Raw genomic sequence first — 20,072 nt, 5'->3', positions numbered from 1 at the left:
GTCTTGATTTTTATTGATAAATTTAAGGCTCTTGATTTTCTTCTGGCATTTGACTTTCTCATAGATTTTGCTGTATAGTGTTTTTGGTGTTTTTTTTATAAGAATTCTGCAATTTCATTTTGCATTTCCTATTTGATTCAAGAATTGTTTAATAGTTTTTAAAAAAGGATTGTATTTATTTATTATTTTTAAGTATTTATATTCTTTGAGAGAATGCAAGCAATAGGGAAGGGCAGAGGTAGAGAGAGAGAAACTCATGCAGACTCTGCTGAGCACAGAGTCTGACGCAAGGCTTGATCTCACAACCCTGAGATCAGACCCTAGTGGAAATCAGGAGTCCAGTGCTGGGGTGCTTGGGTGGCTCAGTGGGTTAAGCCTCTGCCTTTGGCTTAGGTCATGATCTCAGGGTCCTGGGATCGAGCCCCACATCAGGCTCTCTGCTCAGTGGGACGCCTGCTCCCCCCTCCCTCCTGCATGTCTCTCTGCCTACTTGTGATCTCTCTCTGTCAAATAGGTGAAATCTTAAAAAAAAAAAAAAAAAAAAGTCCAGCGCTTACCTGGCACTGTAACCACCCAGGCACAACCCAGAACCACCCAGGCACCACAAGAATTGTTTAATAGTTTAAAGTCGGTTAGGGGGAAGCAAGCTCCCTGCTGAGCAGAGAGCCCGATGCTGCGCTTGATCCCAGGACCCTGAGATCATGACCTGAGCTGATGGCAGAGGCTTAACCCACTGAGCCACCCAGGTGCCCCTAAAGTCGGTTAAATAATCTTTTTATTTTTTGATTTTAAAGTATTTTTACTATGTTGCTTTTTAAATAACTTTTTTCTGTATTAACTAGTTTTTGGAATTTATTGTTTTTTGTGGCTCAATCGATTATCATTTTTTTAAAAGATTTTATTTGAGAAAGAGAGAGAGCACAAGTGGGAGCTGGGGGGAAGGGCAAAGGGAGCTGCAGGCTTTCCACTGAGCAGGGAGCATAATGTGGGGCTCAATCTCAGGACCCTGGGATCATGACCTGAACTGAAGGCAGATGCTTAACTGACTGAGCCACCCAGGTGCCCCTATAATGATAATTTTTTATGAATGGGTTTTTGAAAAGCAGATGTATCTTCTGCGAGTACAGAGTTAAATATGTAACTATAAGATCACCATACCCATTTTATTTTTTTGTAGTTTTTATCCTTTTATTTTTCCTGATCTCTACTTTCAGTGTTCCTATTTCTCATAAGTTTAGCAGGCCATACTTGACAGAATTTAATGCTGTATTATTTGGTGCATAGATAATCATAACTATTAAAGTTATGTTAGCACATAAAGTGCCCTTCATCTCATTTAGAGCTGTAGGTCTAGAATTCTACCTCAACTTATATTCAGTTGTGTCCTCTAAACCTTTCGCTTACCTGTTTAAACCTTTGCTCATGCTTTTATATTGAACTTTTCTGAATCACTTTGCTTTAGGTATATATTTTAGGATATAGCATAGAATTGGGTGTTGCTTTATGATTCAATCTGAAAATTTTTCTTTTTAAGTAAATTAAGCTTAGTTGCTTCTACTGATATGCAGACATAAGTGGTTACAGTTACGTCATACTGTTTTATGGTATGTTTTAAATTTTGAACGACATGGTATATTTTGGTTTTTGCTTTTGTTTTGGTTCTTCTGCCCTTAGAATGGTATATATGGTTTTGTTTTAGTGGTTTGTTTTTATTCATGTATCCTTTTATACAATTTGGTTCCTCTCTTCTTGCTTTGGTCCCTTCAAAAATGAATCAAACAAGTTCATTGAGTATGTGAGCTTATAGTTTTTTCCTCCTCTTCTTTCTCTCTATTACACAATTATATTTACTCTTATTACCATGTTTCATTGTATCTGAAAGATGGGAGTCTAGTGTAAGACACACCATTGTTTATGGACCATATGAGAAAGAAAGGCTGCCAATTACCTACGACACCCTGTCAACCTCAAGGCACATCTTGATTTTAACAATGCTAAAATGTGAAAAGAGTGGTGCCTGGGTGGCTCAGTGGGTTAAAGCCTCTGCCTTCGGCTCAGGTCATGATCTCAGGGTCCTGGGATCAAGCCCCACATCGGGCTCTCTGCTCCTCGGAGAGCCTGCTTCCTACTCTCTGTCTGTCTGCCTTTCTGCCTACTTGTGATCTCTGTCTGTCAAGTAAATAAATAAAATTTTTTAAAAAAAGAAAAAAAATGTGAAAAGAAAATGTGTTTTAAAATCATTGAAACAATTTCTTATTGTTTTATTGTATTGTTAAATATGCTAAAATTAACTCTTACTAATTATTAACTCTAAATGATAATTCTTTAACTTTTAGCTATATATTCAAACCAATCAGTCAATGTTTTCTATTTTGTATCTTCTTTCTCCCTCCCTTTTCCCAAAATTTCTCCAGTCCTCTGGTTAGCTGAAGCTGATGTTCTTGTAGACTCCTTAGGGATACAACAGTATTCTCTGAGTTCTTGCATGTTCAAAACTATTCAAGGGCCTGGGTGGCTCAGTTGTTAAGCGTCTGCCTCAAACTCAGATCATGATCCCAGGGTCCTAGGATCAAGCCATGGGGCTCCCTGCTCAGTGGGAAGCCTGCTTCTCCTTCTCCCACTCCCCCTGCTTGTTCCTTCTCTCACTGTCTCTGTCAAATAAATAAAATCTTTAAAAAAAAAAAAACCATTTGAGTCTTTATACTTGCAGCACAAGTCTGCTGGATAATAAATATGCTTGGCTTACATTTTCTTTCCTTACATAATTTGTAGGTATTGTTCTGTTGATTTGTGGTAGTGATTGTTTTCATGTTAACCTGGTTTTCTTTTTCTTTTGAGTCCATATTTTACTTGGATGAATATCATGTTCATTCTAGGTGATTTCCCCTGGGTACACAGTATGTTTTTCAATTTACATCATCTTTTATCTCAGAAATGGTTTATTCAATTCCAGTTTTGTTTTTAAAAGAATCTCAAACTTCTGGGAAACTTACAAGAACAGTACAAAGGGGTGCCTGGGTGGCTCGGGTAGGGGGATAAGAACAGTATAAGTACTTTTTTTTCCCTTTGAAGTATTTGGAGATGCCAACATGAATGTCACATTGTCCCTGAGCATGTCAGTGTGTATTTGCTGCATACAAAGATGTTCTCCTTCACAGCTTAACAATCAGAATCAGAAAACTGATATTGATAGATTATTATCCTCTAATGCTGAGTCCCCCATTCAAATTTGTCAGTTGTCCCAATGGTGCCCCTTATATAGTAAAAGGATCTAGAGTCCAGGATTACGCATTACATCTATTTGTCTTTTCATCTCATTCAGTCTGGTGTAGTTCCTCAGCTTTACCTTGGCTTTCTTGACACTTTTCTTCTTCTGAAGAACAAAGGCCAGTTATTTTGTAGAATGTCCCTCAGTAGTTTAGTTTTGTGTTACATTTTGTTATGTTATGCATCCTTGGTGTGAGTGTTACTGAAGTGATGCTGTATTCTCTTAGCATCTTACCAGCTGGTGTATGGTTTCAGTTTTTTCTCCTACTGATTAAGGCTTATCTGCCATATTCCTATACCCTGATATAACTCCTTTCTTTTTGTAATTAATATGCATTTTGTGGAGAAGTATGGAAAAGGTCCATTTTTCCTCCAGCTTTTATCCATGTATGTGTTTAGGTCAGTATGAACTCATGGAATCCTAGGTTATTCAATGGGTTCTCCGTTATTATTCATTATAGCTCTTAAACATTCCCAGATTTGGCGAGTGGGAGCCCTTGAATACGACCCTTGCATCCTTTTAACATATCTTTATTATTCTTTGAACACTTTTACTCTCTGGCTCAACAAGATGTTCCAGATTCATGTTGTATTTTCCAGCCCCAGAATTTAGCTATATCTCCAAGGGGCCCTGCTTCCTTTTTAGGAGAGAATGGTATTTGGAAACCAAGGTTTAGGGAACTAACTCTTATTACTTCTAGACTTCTCAGTGGATAGAGCTATAGACATACAGACACACAGACACACACACACACACACACACACACACATCTACAATTCTAATCCAACACCACAAAGTTTATTTTAACCTTCAACCTTTTCTTTTTATAACTTCCTTATCTCACAGTGAGAAACCTCACTCCACTCCATGTAGAGCTGACACTGAACAACACAGGGGCTGGGGTGCTAAACCTTGTGCAGTCAGAAATGTGTGTATAACTTTTGACTCCCTAAAAATGTAACAACTAAAAGCCTACTGTTGATTGAAGCCTTACCAATACCATAAGCAGCCAACTAAAACATATTCTGTATATATATTATATACTGTATTAAAGTAAGCTAGAGAAAAAAGTGTACTGGTAAAATCATAAGGCAGAGAAAATACATTCACAGTAAATACTGCATTGTATTTATTGAAAAAAAAAAAAGATCCTCATATAACTGGACCCACCAAGTTCAAACTGTTGTTCAACAACATGGTTCTTAAACAATGCGGGTTTGAACTACATGGGTCCATGTACACATGGACTTTGTAAACATAAGCTTTTCATTGTTCAAGGGTCAACTGTATAAAACATTAAAAGTGATTCATCACATTAATGATTACAAGAGAAAAATTACATGATCATGTCAATAGAGTATACTCACTGACCCCTATGTGATAATCCCACAGTGACTACAGCTGGAGGACCAGGGTGTAGGCCGAGAGCAACAATAAGAGAGGTAGCATGTAGGGTTGAAATAACTTGTTCTAAACAACAAAACAGCTGGATTCTGGGAGAAATTTTTGGAGGTGGCAACTACTGCTCTAAAGAAAACAAATCATTTCAATTCTTAATCAGAACTTTTTTGTAGGCCTGTTTCTAATAAAGTTATCCTTATGAGAAAGTTAAAATCTTACATTTTCATCAAAGCCTTCTCTTCTGGCTCGCTCAACCAAATCTCCGCCTTTCTCACTAACAATATAAAATAAAAATCACAGGCATATAACAGTGGAAAGGGAAATGCAGCACTAAATACAATCAGCTCTATGGTAAGTGTCTGAATTGCATTTTTGGTCCTTCTGATAATACTAATTATTTGGAAAATGTGGTCATCAGTAAGTTCTAAGTAGAGTGTCATCTCTAGCTATAAAAAATGTTTATATTATGTCCCACTGCCAGAGGCTTGGGTTTTAGAAGCATTTTGACACCAAAATGATTCAGCAGGTATGAAGGTATCCTTAAATATTTTGTGTAAAGCTTTTTTATTTTGATAGCTAAGTGAATGCAGTTAATGCAGACTAAAATTTTTTCCTACCTTTAGGAGGTCTGTATTCTATCCAGCTTTCTGTTAAAGCTTTTACTGAGTGGCATGGCATGCGTTAATATTAATGTTTAATTAGCTTAGCTTGGAGTCTCATGGCACTCTCAGAATTAGGAGTTACTACTGGATGATGCATCAACAACGTATTTAGAATCAGCACACTGGGTGGTGATTGTTCTGCAATCAGAATCTTACTCTGTGAGTTTCTAATATAATATACAGTTTGAAATGCCAAGTTAAAAATTATGTCATCTTACTTTTTCTTGTCTTCATACTCTTCCGGTTTCTTTAGTCTCAGTTTTTCAAGAGCATTGTTGTAACTCTGTGCATAATTAAAAATAGTTTAAGATTTGAACAAATACATAATAAATACGTAATTACAAATACGTAATAAATACTGTATTAATTTTGATCAAGAATTAAGTATGGAATGCCTGTCTCTAGGGACTACTACCCTAAAGAAATATGGAGGCAGTGCTATGATTATCTTTCTTTCACTTGGTCACCGCTTATATTTTCTGGAAAAAAAATTCTTTGAAAAGTTTTACTAATATTTATTGCATTTAATGATGTTAACACTTTAAGGCATATATCCAGCATCATAATCAAGAGATAAAAGATGAAAAAACCCACACTTCAGCTCACTGGGGGACATATTAATAGTTTCTTTTTGCAGGTGAGTTCTTGGACAGAGTTTTTAAGCTCCAGTCACCTGGTGGCTCTTAGGACTTTTCCTGTGTGAAGTGATGCGGTTAGAGCCATGTCTGTGCAGAGATGAGCAAGATGGGACACACATGACTCTGCTGACAACTCAAGTGAGGTAGCTGTTGAGAGGACAGGGAAGATGCCACTCTATCCGGGAGAACAGAGGGTCATCGAGGGAAGGGGGAACTTTGCTGGGGGTCAGTGAGTGACATGAGTAGAAGCCCAGAGGGGGAGAGGAACAGCAAGTGATGGTGCACAGCTCTATGGTCAAACACTGGCTGGGACACACCATGCTGTCCATGGGCGCATGGAAGACAGACATGCTACATAGTTCAGTGATCGTGAATAAAGACAGGTTGGGACTGTGAGATTTGAGAAGGTCCTTGAGTGTTTGGATAAAGAACTTGGACTTTCTTTGACAGGCCCAGAGAAACTCTGAAGAACTGTGAGCAGAGAAGTAATATCTGGGCTGGGCTGGCACAGGGAAGAGGCCTGAAGAGGTTACCAAACAAGCTGGGGAAAAGTACCAAGGGCTCTAACCCAGAGGTGGCGGTTAGAATCAGCACGACCTTGAATTTCAGAAATGTGAACAAAAACCACAGAGATGAACTTGACACACAAGTCTTGACAACAGAGTGTCAGGGAGTAAAAAATGCAAAGTTTTAAGCCCAGGGTGCCTGATAAGAGTGTTGCTATTAACAGAAACATGAAAGTGAGCAAGATAAGGCCCAAGGAGTTCTGAGTTAAGATTATTTATAGAAATTTACTAGGATCTAAGTTGAACATTTTTGGAGGGAAAGGATAGTTTTATTATAAAACCCAATGCTGTTTTGCATTTGGTAAACAGCTCAATTGCTATTTGATATATTGAAATCTGAAATAGTTTTGGCCACCTTTTTTAAAGCCAGAAAGAAATCTCACTTCCCTGGCAGTGAAATAATACAAATAAAAGCAAGACTGGACCTAGACAAAACAAAACAAAAAACCCCCACCACTACTTGAGGTTTAAGTGCTATTCAAATGACAAGAGTATAAACTGAACAAGATTTGTCTTAGCATTCAAATTAGGAAAAGAATTAGACATACCTTTTTTATCATTTTACCAAGTTCAAAATCTGGCCTTCTGCCTATTGAATAATCAGCTTTCACTTCAGAATATGTATCATTAATAATTGCCAAGAACATGTTCTGGGGAGAAATAATCACATAATTATTTCAGTAAAATTTTATTTTATATATTTTTAAAGATTTTATTTCTTTATTTGACAGATACAGCGAGAGAGGAAACATAAGCAGGGGAAGCGGCTGGCAGAGGGAGAAGCAGGCTTCCTGCTCAGCAGGGAGCCCGATTCGGGGCTCGATCCCAGGGCCCTGGGAACATGACCTAAGCTGAAGGCAGCCGTTTAACAGCTGAGCCACCGAGGTGCCCCAAAATTTAGTTTAAATGTTAGTGACTGATAAGCGCTGGGATTTGTATTTTTTGTTTTGTTTTGTTTTTGTTTTTTTGTTTTTTTTTTAGAGCGAGCGAGCACAAGCTGAGAAGAGGGACAGAGGCAGAGAGTCAAGCACACCCTGCTGAGCCTGATGTGGGACTCATTCCCAGGCCCAGGACCCCTGGAATCGTGATGTGAGCTGAAGGCAGACGTTTAACCTACTGAGCCACCCAGGAGCCCTAAGTGCTGGGATTTGTAAATTAGATTTAAAATTTAAAAGTAGCCCATATGCTTAGGGGCACCTGGGTGGCTCAGTGGGTTAAAGCCTCTGCCTTTGGCTCGGGTCATGATCTCAGGGTCCGGGGATCAAGCCCCCCATCGGGCTCTCTGCTCAGTGGGGAGCGTGCTTCCTCCTCTCTCTCTCTGCCTGCCTCTCTGCCTACTTGTGATCTGTCAAATAAATAAATAAGAAAATCTTTAAAAAACAACAAAATAAAAAAATAAAAATAAAAGTAGCCCATATGCTCAGTAACAGAGAAATGGCTCTGCAGACTATAACATAGTAGAATGGGAAATGTATAGTGTGGATATAAGCAACTATATTTATGGTAAATGAGAAAAACTATAAAATAATGCATATGAACTGGGTACTAATATATATCTATGAATATATACACATATACATACACACACTAATTGGTCAACATTGCGTATCAGAACAGAATAAGTATATTTTCGTAAGAGTGGTTTTTTTTTTTAATTCTATAAAGCTGTTTAAAGTCACAGTTTTACCAGGGCTCTTAGGAATACTATGTCCGGATAATACAAACAATTGTGGAGAGGGTATTCTTACTCTCAGGCCACCTCCACCTTTCACTGAAGCCCAGCTCTGCCACTGTGAGGACTTCCGGCCACCACATGGGGATAACTGCTATGTATTGACAAAAGGGTTTTCAAGGAGGACAGTAGCAGTGCCTCGACTAGGAAAGCAACTTTTCCTGGTTAGGAAGGCCACATAAATTTGTCCTGAGCACGTGTGAAAATCCTGCGGACTCCTAAAAATCACAAAGGTCTGAACTTTTAGCTGTAAGGGTTAGAAGCCATTGTAATATGGGCTGAATATATTCATCCCTGCCAGTATGGAATGTCCTGGCTGGACAGACCTACCTGGGATATTCAAGTTATACTCGGAGAAGCTGTGCACACTCTTGGCACATGTCAGACACCAAGATGGTAACTACTGTGATCACATTCTCTTTTGGACAAACTGAAAACGTTTTAGACCTTGGACTTGGCCTGGATTTCTAGGAACCCACACAATTCCTAATAAATGTAAAAAGCTCTGACAGCTCAGCAGTGATACTATAATTTCTTTTAAATTAATAATTTCATTTTTTATTCTAAAAATTATAAGCAAAAAAGGGAACATATATGGTCATACTTACCAGCAGGACAAAGAACACAAAAAAGATGAAAGTGATGAAGTAAATGGGTCCCAGGATACGATTGGCTTGCTGAATACCAGCAAAATTGAAATCTCCAAGAACAATTCGAAATTGTGCAAATCTTTGATGGGAAGAAAGGAAAACATTATATCCCCTCACACATACATGACAACTGATGAGGGTTACCACTGTGTCTAGGAAAGTATCCAACCAGCTGCATGTGGCATTGGTTCTCTGGCTTTAGTCATGTTACCCCGAGTTCAATAAAACTGGGTGTGGAAAATTTTCCTCAACACCAGACAGGTGTTGTTGTTTCTCCGACCCTTGAGAAACCTGCTTACCAACAATTTTTGGCAATGGCCTTCTTAGCCTTTCTTGTGCCCTTCTAGAACTTAGAATACCTGACCTTGTCCAATAAGGATTTTCAACTTGTACCTAGACCCAAGAACTCTAAAATTTCTAATACCAATAATGTGTGTAATCTGTACACCTCTTCTGCTAAAATAAGATGCCAACAATTTATTACTTGCTGAGTCTCAAACAAGTGCTGGTAATGATCCTCAAACATGATCCAGAAGTGGTTTTCTTTTTTTTCTTTTAATTTTTAGAGAGAGCACATTCGAGTGAGCAGGGTGGGGAGGAAGCAGAGAAAGGAGAGAAGCAGACTTCCTGCTGAGTGTGGAGCCCAACTCAGGGCTCAATCTCAGGACTCAGATATCATGACCTGAGCTGAAATCCACAGTTGGGCATTCAACTGACTGAGCCAGCCAAGCGGCCCCTGAGGTTTACTGTATTCTCTACAATAACTATTGGATTTAATGTAAAATAACATTTAAAATATTACAGATCTTCATCTGATTAATAATTAGGTGGAAAATTAAGAAATTAAGGCTTTGAATGAGCATAGTAGTAGTAAAGGCAGAATCAGGATTACTTAACATGATATCTTATTTTCTCATCATTAATTTGCAATGGCATTGTCAGACACATCAGGGATATGTTATAAATTATGTTGATGATTTCTTTATTTTTTTTAAGTTGAGAATGTTTAATTTCATCTTTACTCATACATTCAACAATTTAAAAAGTATTTGGATCTTTCTTTACAAGTTAATATGTTTTCTTAGGAATAATTATCTTTTTACCTATAACACAAATACTGAGCAGTCTGTAGGATTTTTCATAAATGGTGATAAACATTGTTAAGGGCTATTGCTTGGGTTCTGTATTATACCACTCAATTAAATTTCAGCATTACTTTTAATTAATAGATACAACCATCCCAGAAATATCTGTGATATCAGATTTAACCTGAATTCCAAAGGAGGTCACTGGGTCAGTAGGTTATTAGCTTAGAAAAAGATTTATTATAGTTTTCATTTTTAAAACCCAGGTTCTGGAATTAAAAATGTAAAAGTAATAATTTAAAGATTAATAATAATTAGATGAAGTTTTTTTTCTTTAAATTATGTGAACAGTGCATAGGAAAATAATTTCTGTTACTTTTGTTTTACAACAGTAGCATGTTACTTTATTACTCATATTTTGTGTTCTGGAATGGATAACATCTATTTTATGTACCTTATGGATAGCCAGGGCTCTAATATTGGACAATTAAAAGAAAAAGGCAACACTCCAGTTTTACTGGCTATAATAATAACACATGTTCATGGGAGAAATTTTAGGAAGTATTAAAGAAAAAGTTTTAAAAATTCATAAGCTAATTTAGTAATTAATTAGGAACAACCACAGTTGATACTTTTGGCTTATTTGGATTTATGTTTGATATATTTTCATGCCATTGTTACTGCTACTAGGTGCTTAAAATGAGTTATTTTAAGGGGAAGCCTTAAAAATTCCATTAGGAATTCCAATAAAAATTCCTTAATGGAATTTTTAACAGTACGTAGACACTTGGCATGCTTGGTTAGTCAGTCAAAAGGAAGAATTCTTCTTGTTCCTGGTTGCTTTTGCCCAACATGTAAAGGGAACATATAGCTGTAAACAATAAAGGAAGAAAATGTATTCAAAGAAATGGGCTCCTTTGAGTCCTAGGACTCAAGAGTTACCTGGAATTTCATCTTGGGTACCTAAGACATGATTAGATGATACTTAAAGTATTTATTTAGCCTTTTTTTTTAAAAATATTTATTTATTTAGGAGTGCTTAGGTGGCTCAGCCAGTCAAGTGTCTGTCTTTGGCTAAAGTCAATATCTCAGGATCCTGGGATGCAGTCCCACATTGGGCTCCCTGTTCAGCAGGGAGGCTGCTTCTCTCTCTGCCTCTCTCTCCTCTCTCAAATAAATCTTCTACTATAAACAAATCTTTTATTTATTTGAGAGAGGGACAGAGGGAGAGGGAGAGTCTTTAACAAATTCTGAGCTGGGCGTGGAGCCCAACACTGATCTCATGACCCAGATCATGACCTGAGCTGAAACCAGGAGTTGGTCACTTAACCAACAGAGCCACCCAGGCACCCCATTTATTCAGCTTTTAATATTGGTTTATAATGTTCTTCTATACAAGATACAAAATGAAAAGCTGAAATGGAAGGAGACCAAAGTCTCTCAACAAATATTTTTTTCCCTATGGTATAGTAGAATGAGAGGTTCTCTTTTAGTTTTGACCAAATTTGATCTGTAATCCTTGAGCTGTATTTACAGGAGAAAACACAAGTTAAAGGCACCATTTCTCCTCTCCAGAAATTAGCTTGTTAACTAAAGCTTCCATTCAGCCCTTCTCTATTAGGAAACCGTCCAGATACCTCTGCTGTGTAAGGAATGTGAATAAGAAAACCCTAACCAATTTGCTGAGTGGTTATAATCACATAGGAATGGAAACTTCAAACACAATGTAACTTCATTTTTCCCCTAATTGAAGTTTCCTTGCCTGATGTGTGCAGAGATTATCAGACAAGCCCTCTTGTCCTCTCTCCCCATGTAAGTCCTGGACTTTGCCTTCTATCTCCTTCTCCCAGAGAAGTGGCCAAAAACACATTTCCTTGACTATTTCTCTAGAGCATCAAAAATGCCTTCATGGTGGAGGGTTTGGGGAGGGTGTGGGGGTAAGAAACATTTGGAATATGTCTCCCCACCTAGACAGCAATGACATAGGCAGAATTTGTCTGATGTAACTGTTTTGGAATTCTAGAGTCTATTTAAGGCTTGCAACTGCCAGGGGAAGGCTTAGACAACTTTGGTCAATTCCAGGTTTTAGTTTGGAAAAAGATACCTATCTGCCACACCCCAGCCCATGGCAGGGAGCCATGCAAGTATTTCTGGAGCCGCTTGCATGCAACTTGTGGGAGCAAGGGTGGGCAATCAGGATATGTTCTCCAAGCATTAGGGGTCTGTGTTCTGATTGCTGATTGCTCCTTCTTTTTTTTTTTTTTCCTAAAGATTTTTTTTATTTATTTGACAGAGAGAGAGATCACAAGTAGACAGAGAGGCAGGCAGAGAGAGAGGGAAGCAGGCTCCCCGCTGAGCAGAGAGCCCAATGCAGGACTCGATCCCAGGGCCCTGAGATCATGACCTGAGCCGAAGGCAGCGGCTTAACCCACTGAGCCAGCCAGGTGCCCCCTGATTGCTCCTTCTGATCACAAGAGTGCAGAAAGTTGTTCCCCTGTCTGTTGCAAGTCCCTCTCCCTCTTGCTGAATTAATGTCCTTGGGATTAAAGGCTCGTGCCCTTCCCACTTCCTTCATTTTTCTCTTTTTCCCCTTTTGGGTGCCAGACATTAAAGACCTCAAAAGTAACGCATATACAGAGGAAGTTAGACTGTCACCTGCATCCCCAAGGAAGGTGCAATCTCAGAAAAGACCCAAGAAGACCTTTACACTTCAGGCTGATCCTGCATGAAGACAGTATACAATAATAAAAATAAACAAACAAAAAAACAAAAACAGGAAACTCTGGTGAAGGGCAAGAATGTCATTTCCAGGATTATCACATTCTACATTCAAATGTCCAGTTTTCAATAACAAGAAAGAACAATATACAAAGAAGTAGGAAACGATCCTATCGAAGAAAAAAAATAAACCAACAGAAACATCCCTGAGAAAAACCCGATGGCAAACCTACTAAAAACTTTAAACAACCATCTTAGAGATTTTCAAAGAACTAAACATAAAAGACATGGAGAAAGTCAAGAAAATTATTTATGAAAAAAAAAAAAGGAAGATGACTTATGAACAAAATGGAAATATCTATAAAGAGATAGAGAACCTCAAAAGAAACCAAGAAGGAATTGTAGAGCTGAAAAATATAGTAACTGAAATGAAATGTCATTGACGGGATTCAGAGGCGTATTTGAGCAGGCAGAAGAAAAAAATCAGTGAACCTAAAGACAGGATGATTGAAGTTACCAAGTCTGAGAAAAAGAAAAAGATTGAAGAAAAGTGAACAGAGCCTCTGGGACACCATCGAGAGACCAGCCTATCATAAGAACATGAAAAGATGCTCTGTATTACTAACCATTAGGGAAATGCAAATCACAACTGCAATGAGGTATCACCTCACATCCATTAGGATGGCTACTATTAAAAAAAAAAAAAAAAAAGTAGCCCAGAAAATAACAAGTGTTGATGAAGATGTGAGGAAATTGAAACCCTGGTGCACTGTTGGTGGGAATGTAAATGATGCACTCATTGCAGAAAACAGTATGGCATTTCCTCAAAAAATTCAGATTAGAATTACCTTATGATCCAGCAATTCCACCTCTGCATGTATACCAAAAAGAATTGAAAGCAGAGTCTTGACGAAATATTTGTACACCCATGCTCATAGCAGCATTATTCATAACAGCTAAGACTTGGAAGATGTCCAGATGGCCATCAACAGATTAATAATAATCAAAATGAGACTTATACATAGAATGTATACAACCTTAAAAAGGGAGGAAATTCTGACATATGGAACAACATTGATGAATCCTGAAGACATACTAAGTGAAATAAATCAGTCACAAAAAGACAAATACTCTATGATTCCATAAGCACCTAGAGTTAATGAAAATCAAAAGAGAAAGAGACAAAATGTAGAATGGTGGTTGCCAGAGGCTGGGGAAGGGTAAAGTGGAGAATTCTTGATTAATGGGCATAGTTTCAGTTTTACAAGATGAAAAGAGTTCTGGAGATGGATGGTGGTGACAGTTGCATAGTATAAATGTACTTAATTCTCACTGAATTGTACACTTAGAAATGGATTAGATGGTAAATTTTATGTATATTTTAACACAATAAAAAATTCTTATAAACTTTTAAAAAAGCCTTCAGGGCAAAAGAAGCCTTGGATGCTGAGCTTGCTTCTCTGGGTTCTTGCCTTTTGGTTTTGGTCCACTTGTTGGTTAGTTCATCAACGTTATCTGTATTTCATCTAGCTTTTTATTTTTATTTATTTATTTTTAAAGATTTTATTTATTTATTTATCTATTTATTTATTTTTTTATTTGACAGAGATCACAAGTAAGCAAAGAGGCAGGCAGAAAGAGAGGAGGAAGCAGGATCCCCGCTGAGCAGAGAGCCCGATGCAGGGCTCCATCCCAGGACCCAGAGACCAGGACCTGAGCTGAAGGTAGAAGCTTTAACCCACTGAGCCACCCAGGCACCGCTCACCTAGCTTTTTAAATTGTCTTGAAGAGGAGGTTGATCTGAATAACCTAGCACATCATTACCAAAAGCAGAAGTCCCTTCATTAATGTATTCCAAAGTTGTCTACCTGTTCATTCTATGCCTTATACTTCCTTTCTTCCCCACTATCTAGGGTAAGACCAATTTCCAAGTTCTGTAAATTACAACATTTATATTCAATGTCCAATGCTACTTTTATCAGGAAGTGACACTGAAATTAAGATCCTAGGAAAGGACCAAGAAGTTGTTGGAACTGCAAACATAATTTACTCAAGAGAAAGCTAATTAGACTTCTCAAATTGTAGGTTGTTTGATATTGGAAGAAATCTTTGGGAGTAACTTAGTCTAGTTCCTTCATTTGCAGATAAGGAAATAAAGGTCTAGAAAATTTGAATAGCTAGCGGCAGAAGTGGAAAGTAGAACTATATCCTCTTGGTTCCTAGTCCACTCTTCTTTCCATGACTGATTAATAAAGGGTTATTTCAGCAAATATTATGAAATTTCTTAGAATTGGCCCTTTAAATATATTCATGTGGATGGTAAAAAGAGAGCAACTTAAGACATTTCCTTTGACCAGAGTTCTCCCAAACTCTCAAGGAAAAGGGCATGGACAAGTTTGGGGAATTCTTCACTAAAGTTAAGAAAGTTATTGCAGATTTTCTCAGGGCCATATGTTAATATGCACCGTAAATTTTCAAAAGAGTGATGCAAAATTTCAAAAACTTACTTAATATGAAGCCATTTCCCACCAGTCTTGGTCTAAGTTACACAGAACATATTTTGAGAATTGATATTTCAGACTATCATAATTTTCTTACACACACAGAACTTATTTTATCTACCCAAAAAGTGAATTTATTTAAATTATTCACTTAAAATAAAAAGCCTGAACACTTTTCTAAGGATTCTACCTGATCCGCTGTGTAAGTTTGTTGCCTGCTGATTGCTTTATGCATATAAAAATATTTTTAATACACAGCTTTGCCAGATTAGCAAAGGACAATCAGGTGAATATGATAAAAGGATTCTAAAGGTAGAGCTCTTAAAGAAAAACATTTAAACTTTCTTTTCTCCAGACAATAAATATCACAGAGACATAGAGGCCTATTTCTGCTGTAGTTGGTAAAATTCTTACCAATGAAAAATGAAAAATTATTTTTCTAACTCGAACTCTTAACATTTAAAAAAGGGACTCCATTATCCATTGGGATCTTTTAATGCTAAACACTACTTTAAGTGTGACCAGGTATTTTTCTATCAGTGAAAACATAAAACCAAGTTTGAATTTATTAAAATATGTGTTACTACTTATTGTAGGCCTTTTCATGATTTTTTCCCTTATAAACTAGTACATATAATTACATTTACTCTAACAGCTTACATGGCATTTTGAAAAGTGGAAAAGTCGTCAACTTGTGATCCAAAAACAAGAAATCCTAACTGAGCATAAGCAAAGAATATTATAAAAAACATGATGGCAAATCCTACTATGTCTTTGATACAGCGGGACAAGGTTGATGACAGCTGAGACATTGTCTTATTAAAACTTATGAATTTGAATATCTGAAAAAGAACAACGTTAATTAAAACAGAAGAATAATATAATTACTTAGGATAAGTTAAATTAATTTCAGAAAAAAATTGCTTCCAAATAAAGGACAAGTTGATGATAGTTAGGAGTGTTTGAGGATTTGCCTGCGATCATTGCAAGGCCAACCTATTTTAAAATTACTTTATAGTTAAGAAAATCCTCCCCCCCCATAACTTTACAGCTTTAGCTCCCATTTTGCTAACGAAATATATAATCTATCTATATATCTAATCTGCTGCACTTAATATAATAAAGTATAAATACCTTTATCCATGCAAAAAAGATGGTGACAGCAATTATATTGTTGTAGTAAGTGTGCCAGTATGCAAGAAAATAGAAGTCTGAATATTGATCGGTATTTTTTAACAGGTCTCCAAGTAAGAGAAAAATTTGTACGTTACAGTATATGTTGAAGGAAACAGTCAAAAAACATAACTAAATGGGAAAATAAGAAAGATTAAATTAGAGACAATTTCTACTTCTGAATGTCCTGCAGCCTATGAACAGACACAGGAAAAAGTTCATCAGAAGTTTAACAGAAAGGGAAGGGGAATGAAGGCATAGGTTTTTAAGTGAAGGGAAGTAAACCTCAACTTACAGAAGTTTAAGATAGAAGAATGATCACAAAAGTACAGGAATACTGATCACTTGACTATCCTAATCTATGTGCCTGTTTGAGTCATAAAGCACAAATGCCTAAAATGATTATTCTTACAATGCTGCATTTCTGCTCCATGTAACTACAGGATACCTAGAAGTTTATTTTTATTTATGTATTTATTTATAATTCCAGTGTAATTAACATATAGTGTTATATTAGTTTCAGGTGTACAGTATAATAGTTCAACATTTCCATACCTGATACTTAAAAACTTAAAAAAGTTTTTTTTTTCAATGACACAAAAATAAGCCCTTTGAGAACCCTCTGACAACTCTTCCAGAAGAGGATTTCAGAACCAGGTTATGTCAGGTACCACAGCTTTCTGTCATGAAAATCGTCCTTCGACTTCCTTTGCCTGAAGTGCTCAGATAGTTCAATGTTATGCTGTATTTTAAGTATTATTGGGGAAACCAGAGAGGTAGGTGGCATGTTTCCTGACTCTGAAAAACTTTTAATCTGGTTTTGGGAAAAAAGACTTATATCCTTGACTGGCTATGACTGGAAGTGTTTATAAGCTGGAAGTGTTTGTTCATCATTCCTAAGACCAAGTTCTTACCATTTGTCCTGCCCTGCCAACCTCTTTATTTATTTTAGTTCTTTCCAGTGAGAAGAACTGGCAGTTTTTGGAATTTATTTCAGAGACTATCTTTCCGGTCCTGGTGTTCTCTATGCCTAGCTGCTCACTGGCCCCTAACCCCTTTCAGTATTCTTCCTAGGCTTGATTTTTCATGTTCTTTCAAAACTCAGTGTGAGGAGGAAAACAGAGAGGCAACATAAAAGAAGAGTACATGTCCAAAAGTAACTATGATTTTCAACAGGAAGCTCTATAAGAAACACATTTATTTTGAGGGAGGAGAGACCTACTGTGCACATTAAATCATAATACCTATAGAATCACCTATTCTAACTTTATGTTGGTTTTCTCAAGGACCAAATCAGGGGGGGAAAATAGACTTACTTTTGGAAGCACACCATTAGTATGCCCTATGACAGCTCCTTTTTTGAAGGATACCTGCAGCTTTTTAACTTGTACCAGCGGGGCTCCAGAAGAGCTGAGGGGTTGGGGTGGAGACCTGGGACTTGGGGAGGTGAGGAGCTGCTCCTTAGCTAGTTGCCAAATGAATAGAAATTTTTGCTTTTTATACCTCCCTCATTGGTGGGTTCAGATGTGATTCCCTCCAATCATACATATGAATGTATACTTACCACCAAAAGTAGTAATTCTAGCCAGTTCCAGACACTTTTGAAATAAGCAGACTTAAATTCTCTTATTTTTTGGCCTTCTTGTGTTGTGAAGACAATAAGAAAAATACAAAATGTGATCTCACAGGAAGCAATAATATAATCATAGTAGCTAACATATCTGAGGAGCTTCACAGAGTAAAACTGCCATGAAGTAATTATTCCTCCAGTTGCAGGGAATTCTGCCACCAGTCTGTAAAATTAGGTTACAGTAACTGTGCATTTATTTCAAGCATTATATTTCAGTACCTAACTCAAGGTGAACTTTTTTTTTTTTTTTTTTTTTAAGATTTTGTGTATTTATCTGACAGAGAGATTGACAGTGAGAGAGGGAACACAAGCAGGGGGGATGGGAGAGGGAGTGCTTAGCAGGGAGCCTGATGGGGGGCTTGATCCCAGGACCCCGGGATCATGACCTGAGCCAAAGGCAGATGCTTAACTGACTGAGCCACCCAGGCGCCCCCCAGTGATGGCGCCCCCACAAATTAAGTTTCCAATTTGTGATGATGTATACTTTAATAATCAGTTATTGTGTAGAGGTAACGTGTTCAATTTAAAAGAAATTCTAGTGGATTTACTTATTTTTTAATGGTCCCACTTTTTTGGTACTCTGAATATTCACAGTGTAACTGAGAAAGTAAGATGTGATTTTAGCCAGACATTCTTTCTATTTTGTGTTTAGATTGCTTGATCATAACTGGGAATACAATTTTATGTCCACAAGAGAATGAGATGATGTTCAAGAAATGCTATACTGTTAGTTACTGTTGTTAACCAGTAATCTTCCCAGAATACATAATTCTTGAATGTTTCAGAGAAGGAAAATATACTCTCCCCCTTTAGTAAATACACTCTCCCTCTTTAGATTATCAGCGATACTTCTTGCTTCTAAATGTCAAAATTACATATTCTACTAAAACAAGTTTGTTTATTTTAGGGACAGGATGTTGGACACAAGAATTTATATGCAAAGAGAAATAAAAAAATTAATTCCAACACTAAATAAAAAGATATTGATGTTGTTCACTGTATTTCTACTGCTCTCTACAACTTCATATAATTAAGAATTGGCAGTAATTTAAGGAACCCAGTATCTCTATCATAATGTAAGTATTCCTACTTAGACCTATTAGCAAATACTATTGCTACTGGAATAAGGTGCTTCCAAAATAAAACCAAAACCAGTTAAACAGAAAACAGAACTGTTTGTTTTGCCTTGCATGTATTAGGTGTGCAATGGTGGGGAAGGAAGTGAAGCGAGAGAAACTCAATATTTTGATCTGAAGTATAGACTAGTAAAAAGGGAAAAAAGAACAGTATTCAGTTTAGTTTGCCAGATATGTTTACAAAAGGAAAGTGAATGGCTAAGGTCTTAAGTAATGCGCTCCCATACAACCACTGATTAGATTACCACCCATTTAAAGTTTCAAAATCTGCTAGTTTCTAAAAAGTAACATTTAAAAAGGTAACACAGAATAAGTGTAAACCCCAGAGACAGGAAATCTAGACTTAGTCTAGTGTAAGAAGGAGTTCCCTATATGGTTTTAAGCCAGTTATCCCAGTGTTTCTCCTCGTGTTTAAGGCATAAAAATGATTTGTATTCTTCACTTTATCCTGATCAGGACTGTTGGAAAGAGTGATTAATGTTGGTAAAAGCTCTGATTCCCTGAAAGAAGAGGAAAAAAAAACTATAAAAGAAATGGTATAATGTCCATTGGCTACTTAAGACAATTGATTTGTTTTATTCATTCTTCCCTATTTTAAAGACCATGGTTGCGTTTTCACTGTCACTGTTGCATGAGGGCAAAATCCCCTAATAAGAGTGTACACCAATTCTGTATTCCATTTAGAGTAGAAATGTAAGACTCATGAGAGAAATTTAAGACTCACTGAGATTTTAGTGGATATTGCCGTTTGCTTGTCTAGTGGTCATTATCCCATTCCTCCTTTCTAACAGAACTCTGATTGTATCAGGCAACCACCCATTCCCAGATCACTCAGAGAAAGCTGATTCAATCCCCAGACAGATTCAGTCATGGTAATCCTATTTCTTTGTCAGTGTTTGATTCTAGAACACA

General features: G+C 37.1%; 1 protein-coding gene across 3 annotated transcripts in view; it reads right to left on the bottom strand.

Moving 5' to 3' along the window:
* PKD2L2 (polycystin 2 like 2, transient receptor potential cation channel) overlaps window positions 1–20,072 on the bottom strand; it is a 42,247-nt gene that overhangs the window by 9,745 nt on the left and 12,430 nt on the right. For 2 of the 3 annotated variants that reach the window (XM_059174652.1, XM_059174653.1), the window contains exons 6-12: window positions 17,959–18,187; window positions 16,356–16,526; window positions 15,882–16,063; window positions 8,876–8,996; window positions 7,084–7,185; window positions 5,550–5,614; window positions 4,889–4,943 (exon numbers count right to left, since the gene is read on the bottom strand). In XM_059174652.1, the coding sequence (XP_059030635.1) occupies window positions 4,889–4,943; window positions 5,550–5,614; window positions 7,084–7,185; window positions 8,876–8,996; window positions 15,882–16,063; window positions 16,356–16,526; window positions 17,959–18,187 (925 nt within the window). The remainder of the gene's footprint in view (window positions 1–4,888; window positions 4,944–5,549; window positions 5,615–7,083; window positions 7,186–8,875; window positions 8,997–15,881; window positions 16,064–16,355; window positions 16,527–17,958; window positions 18,188–20,072) is intronic. The other variant, XM_059174654.1, reaches the window with a different exon arrangement.

Source organism: Mustela lutreola, chromosome 5 (genome assembly GCF_030435805.1).
Source record: "Mustela lutreola isolate mMusLut2 chromosome 5, mMusLut2.pri, whole genome shotgun sequence".
NCBI classification, from domain to species: domain Eukaryota; kingdom Metazoa; phylum Chordata; class Mammalia; order Carnivora; family Mustelidae; genus Mustela; species Mustela lutreola.
The sequence above is the reverse complement of the archived record's forward strand: the minus strand, read 5'-3'. Positions and strand labels throughout refer to the sequence as shown.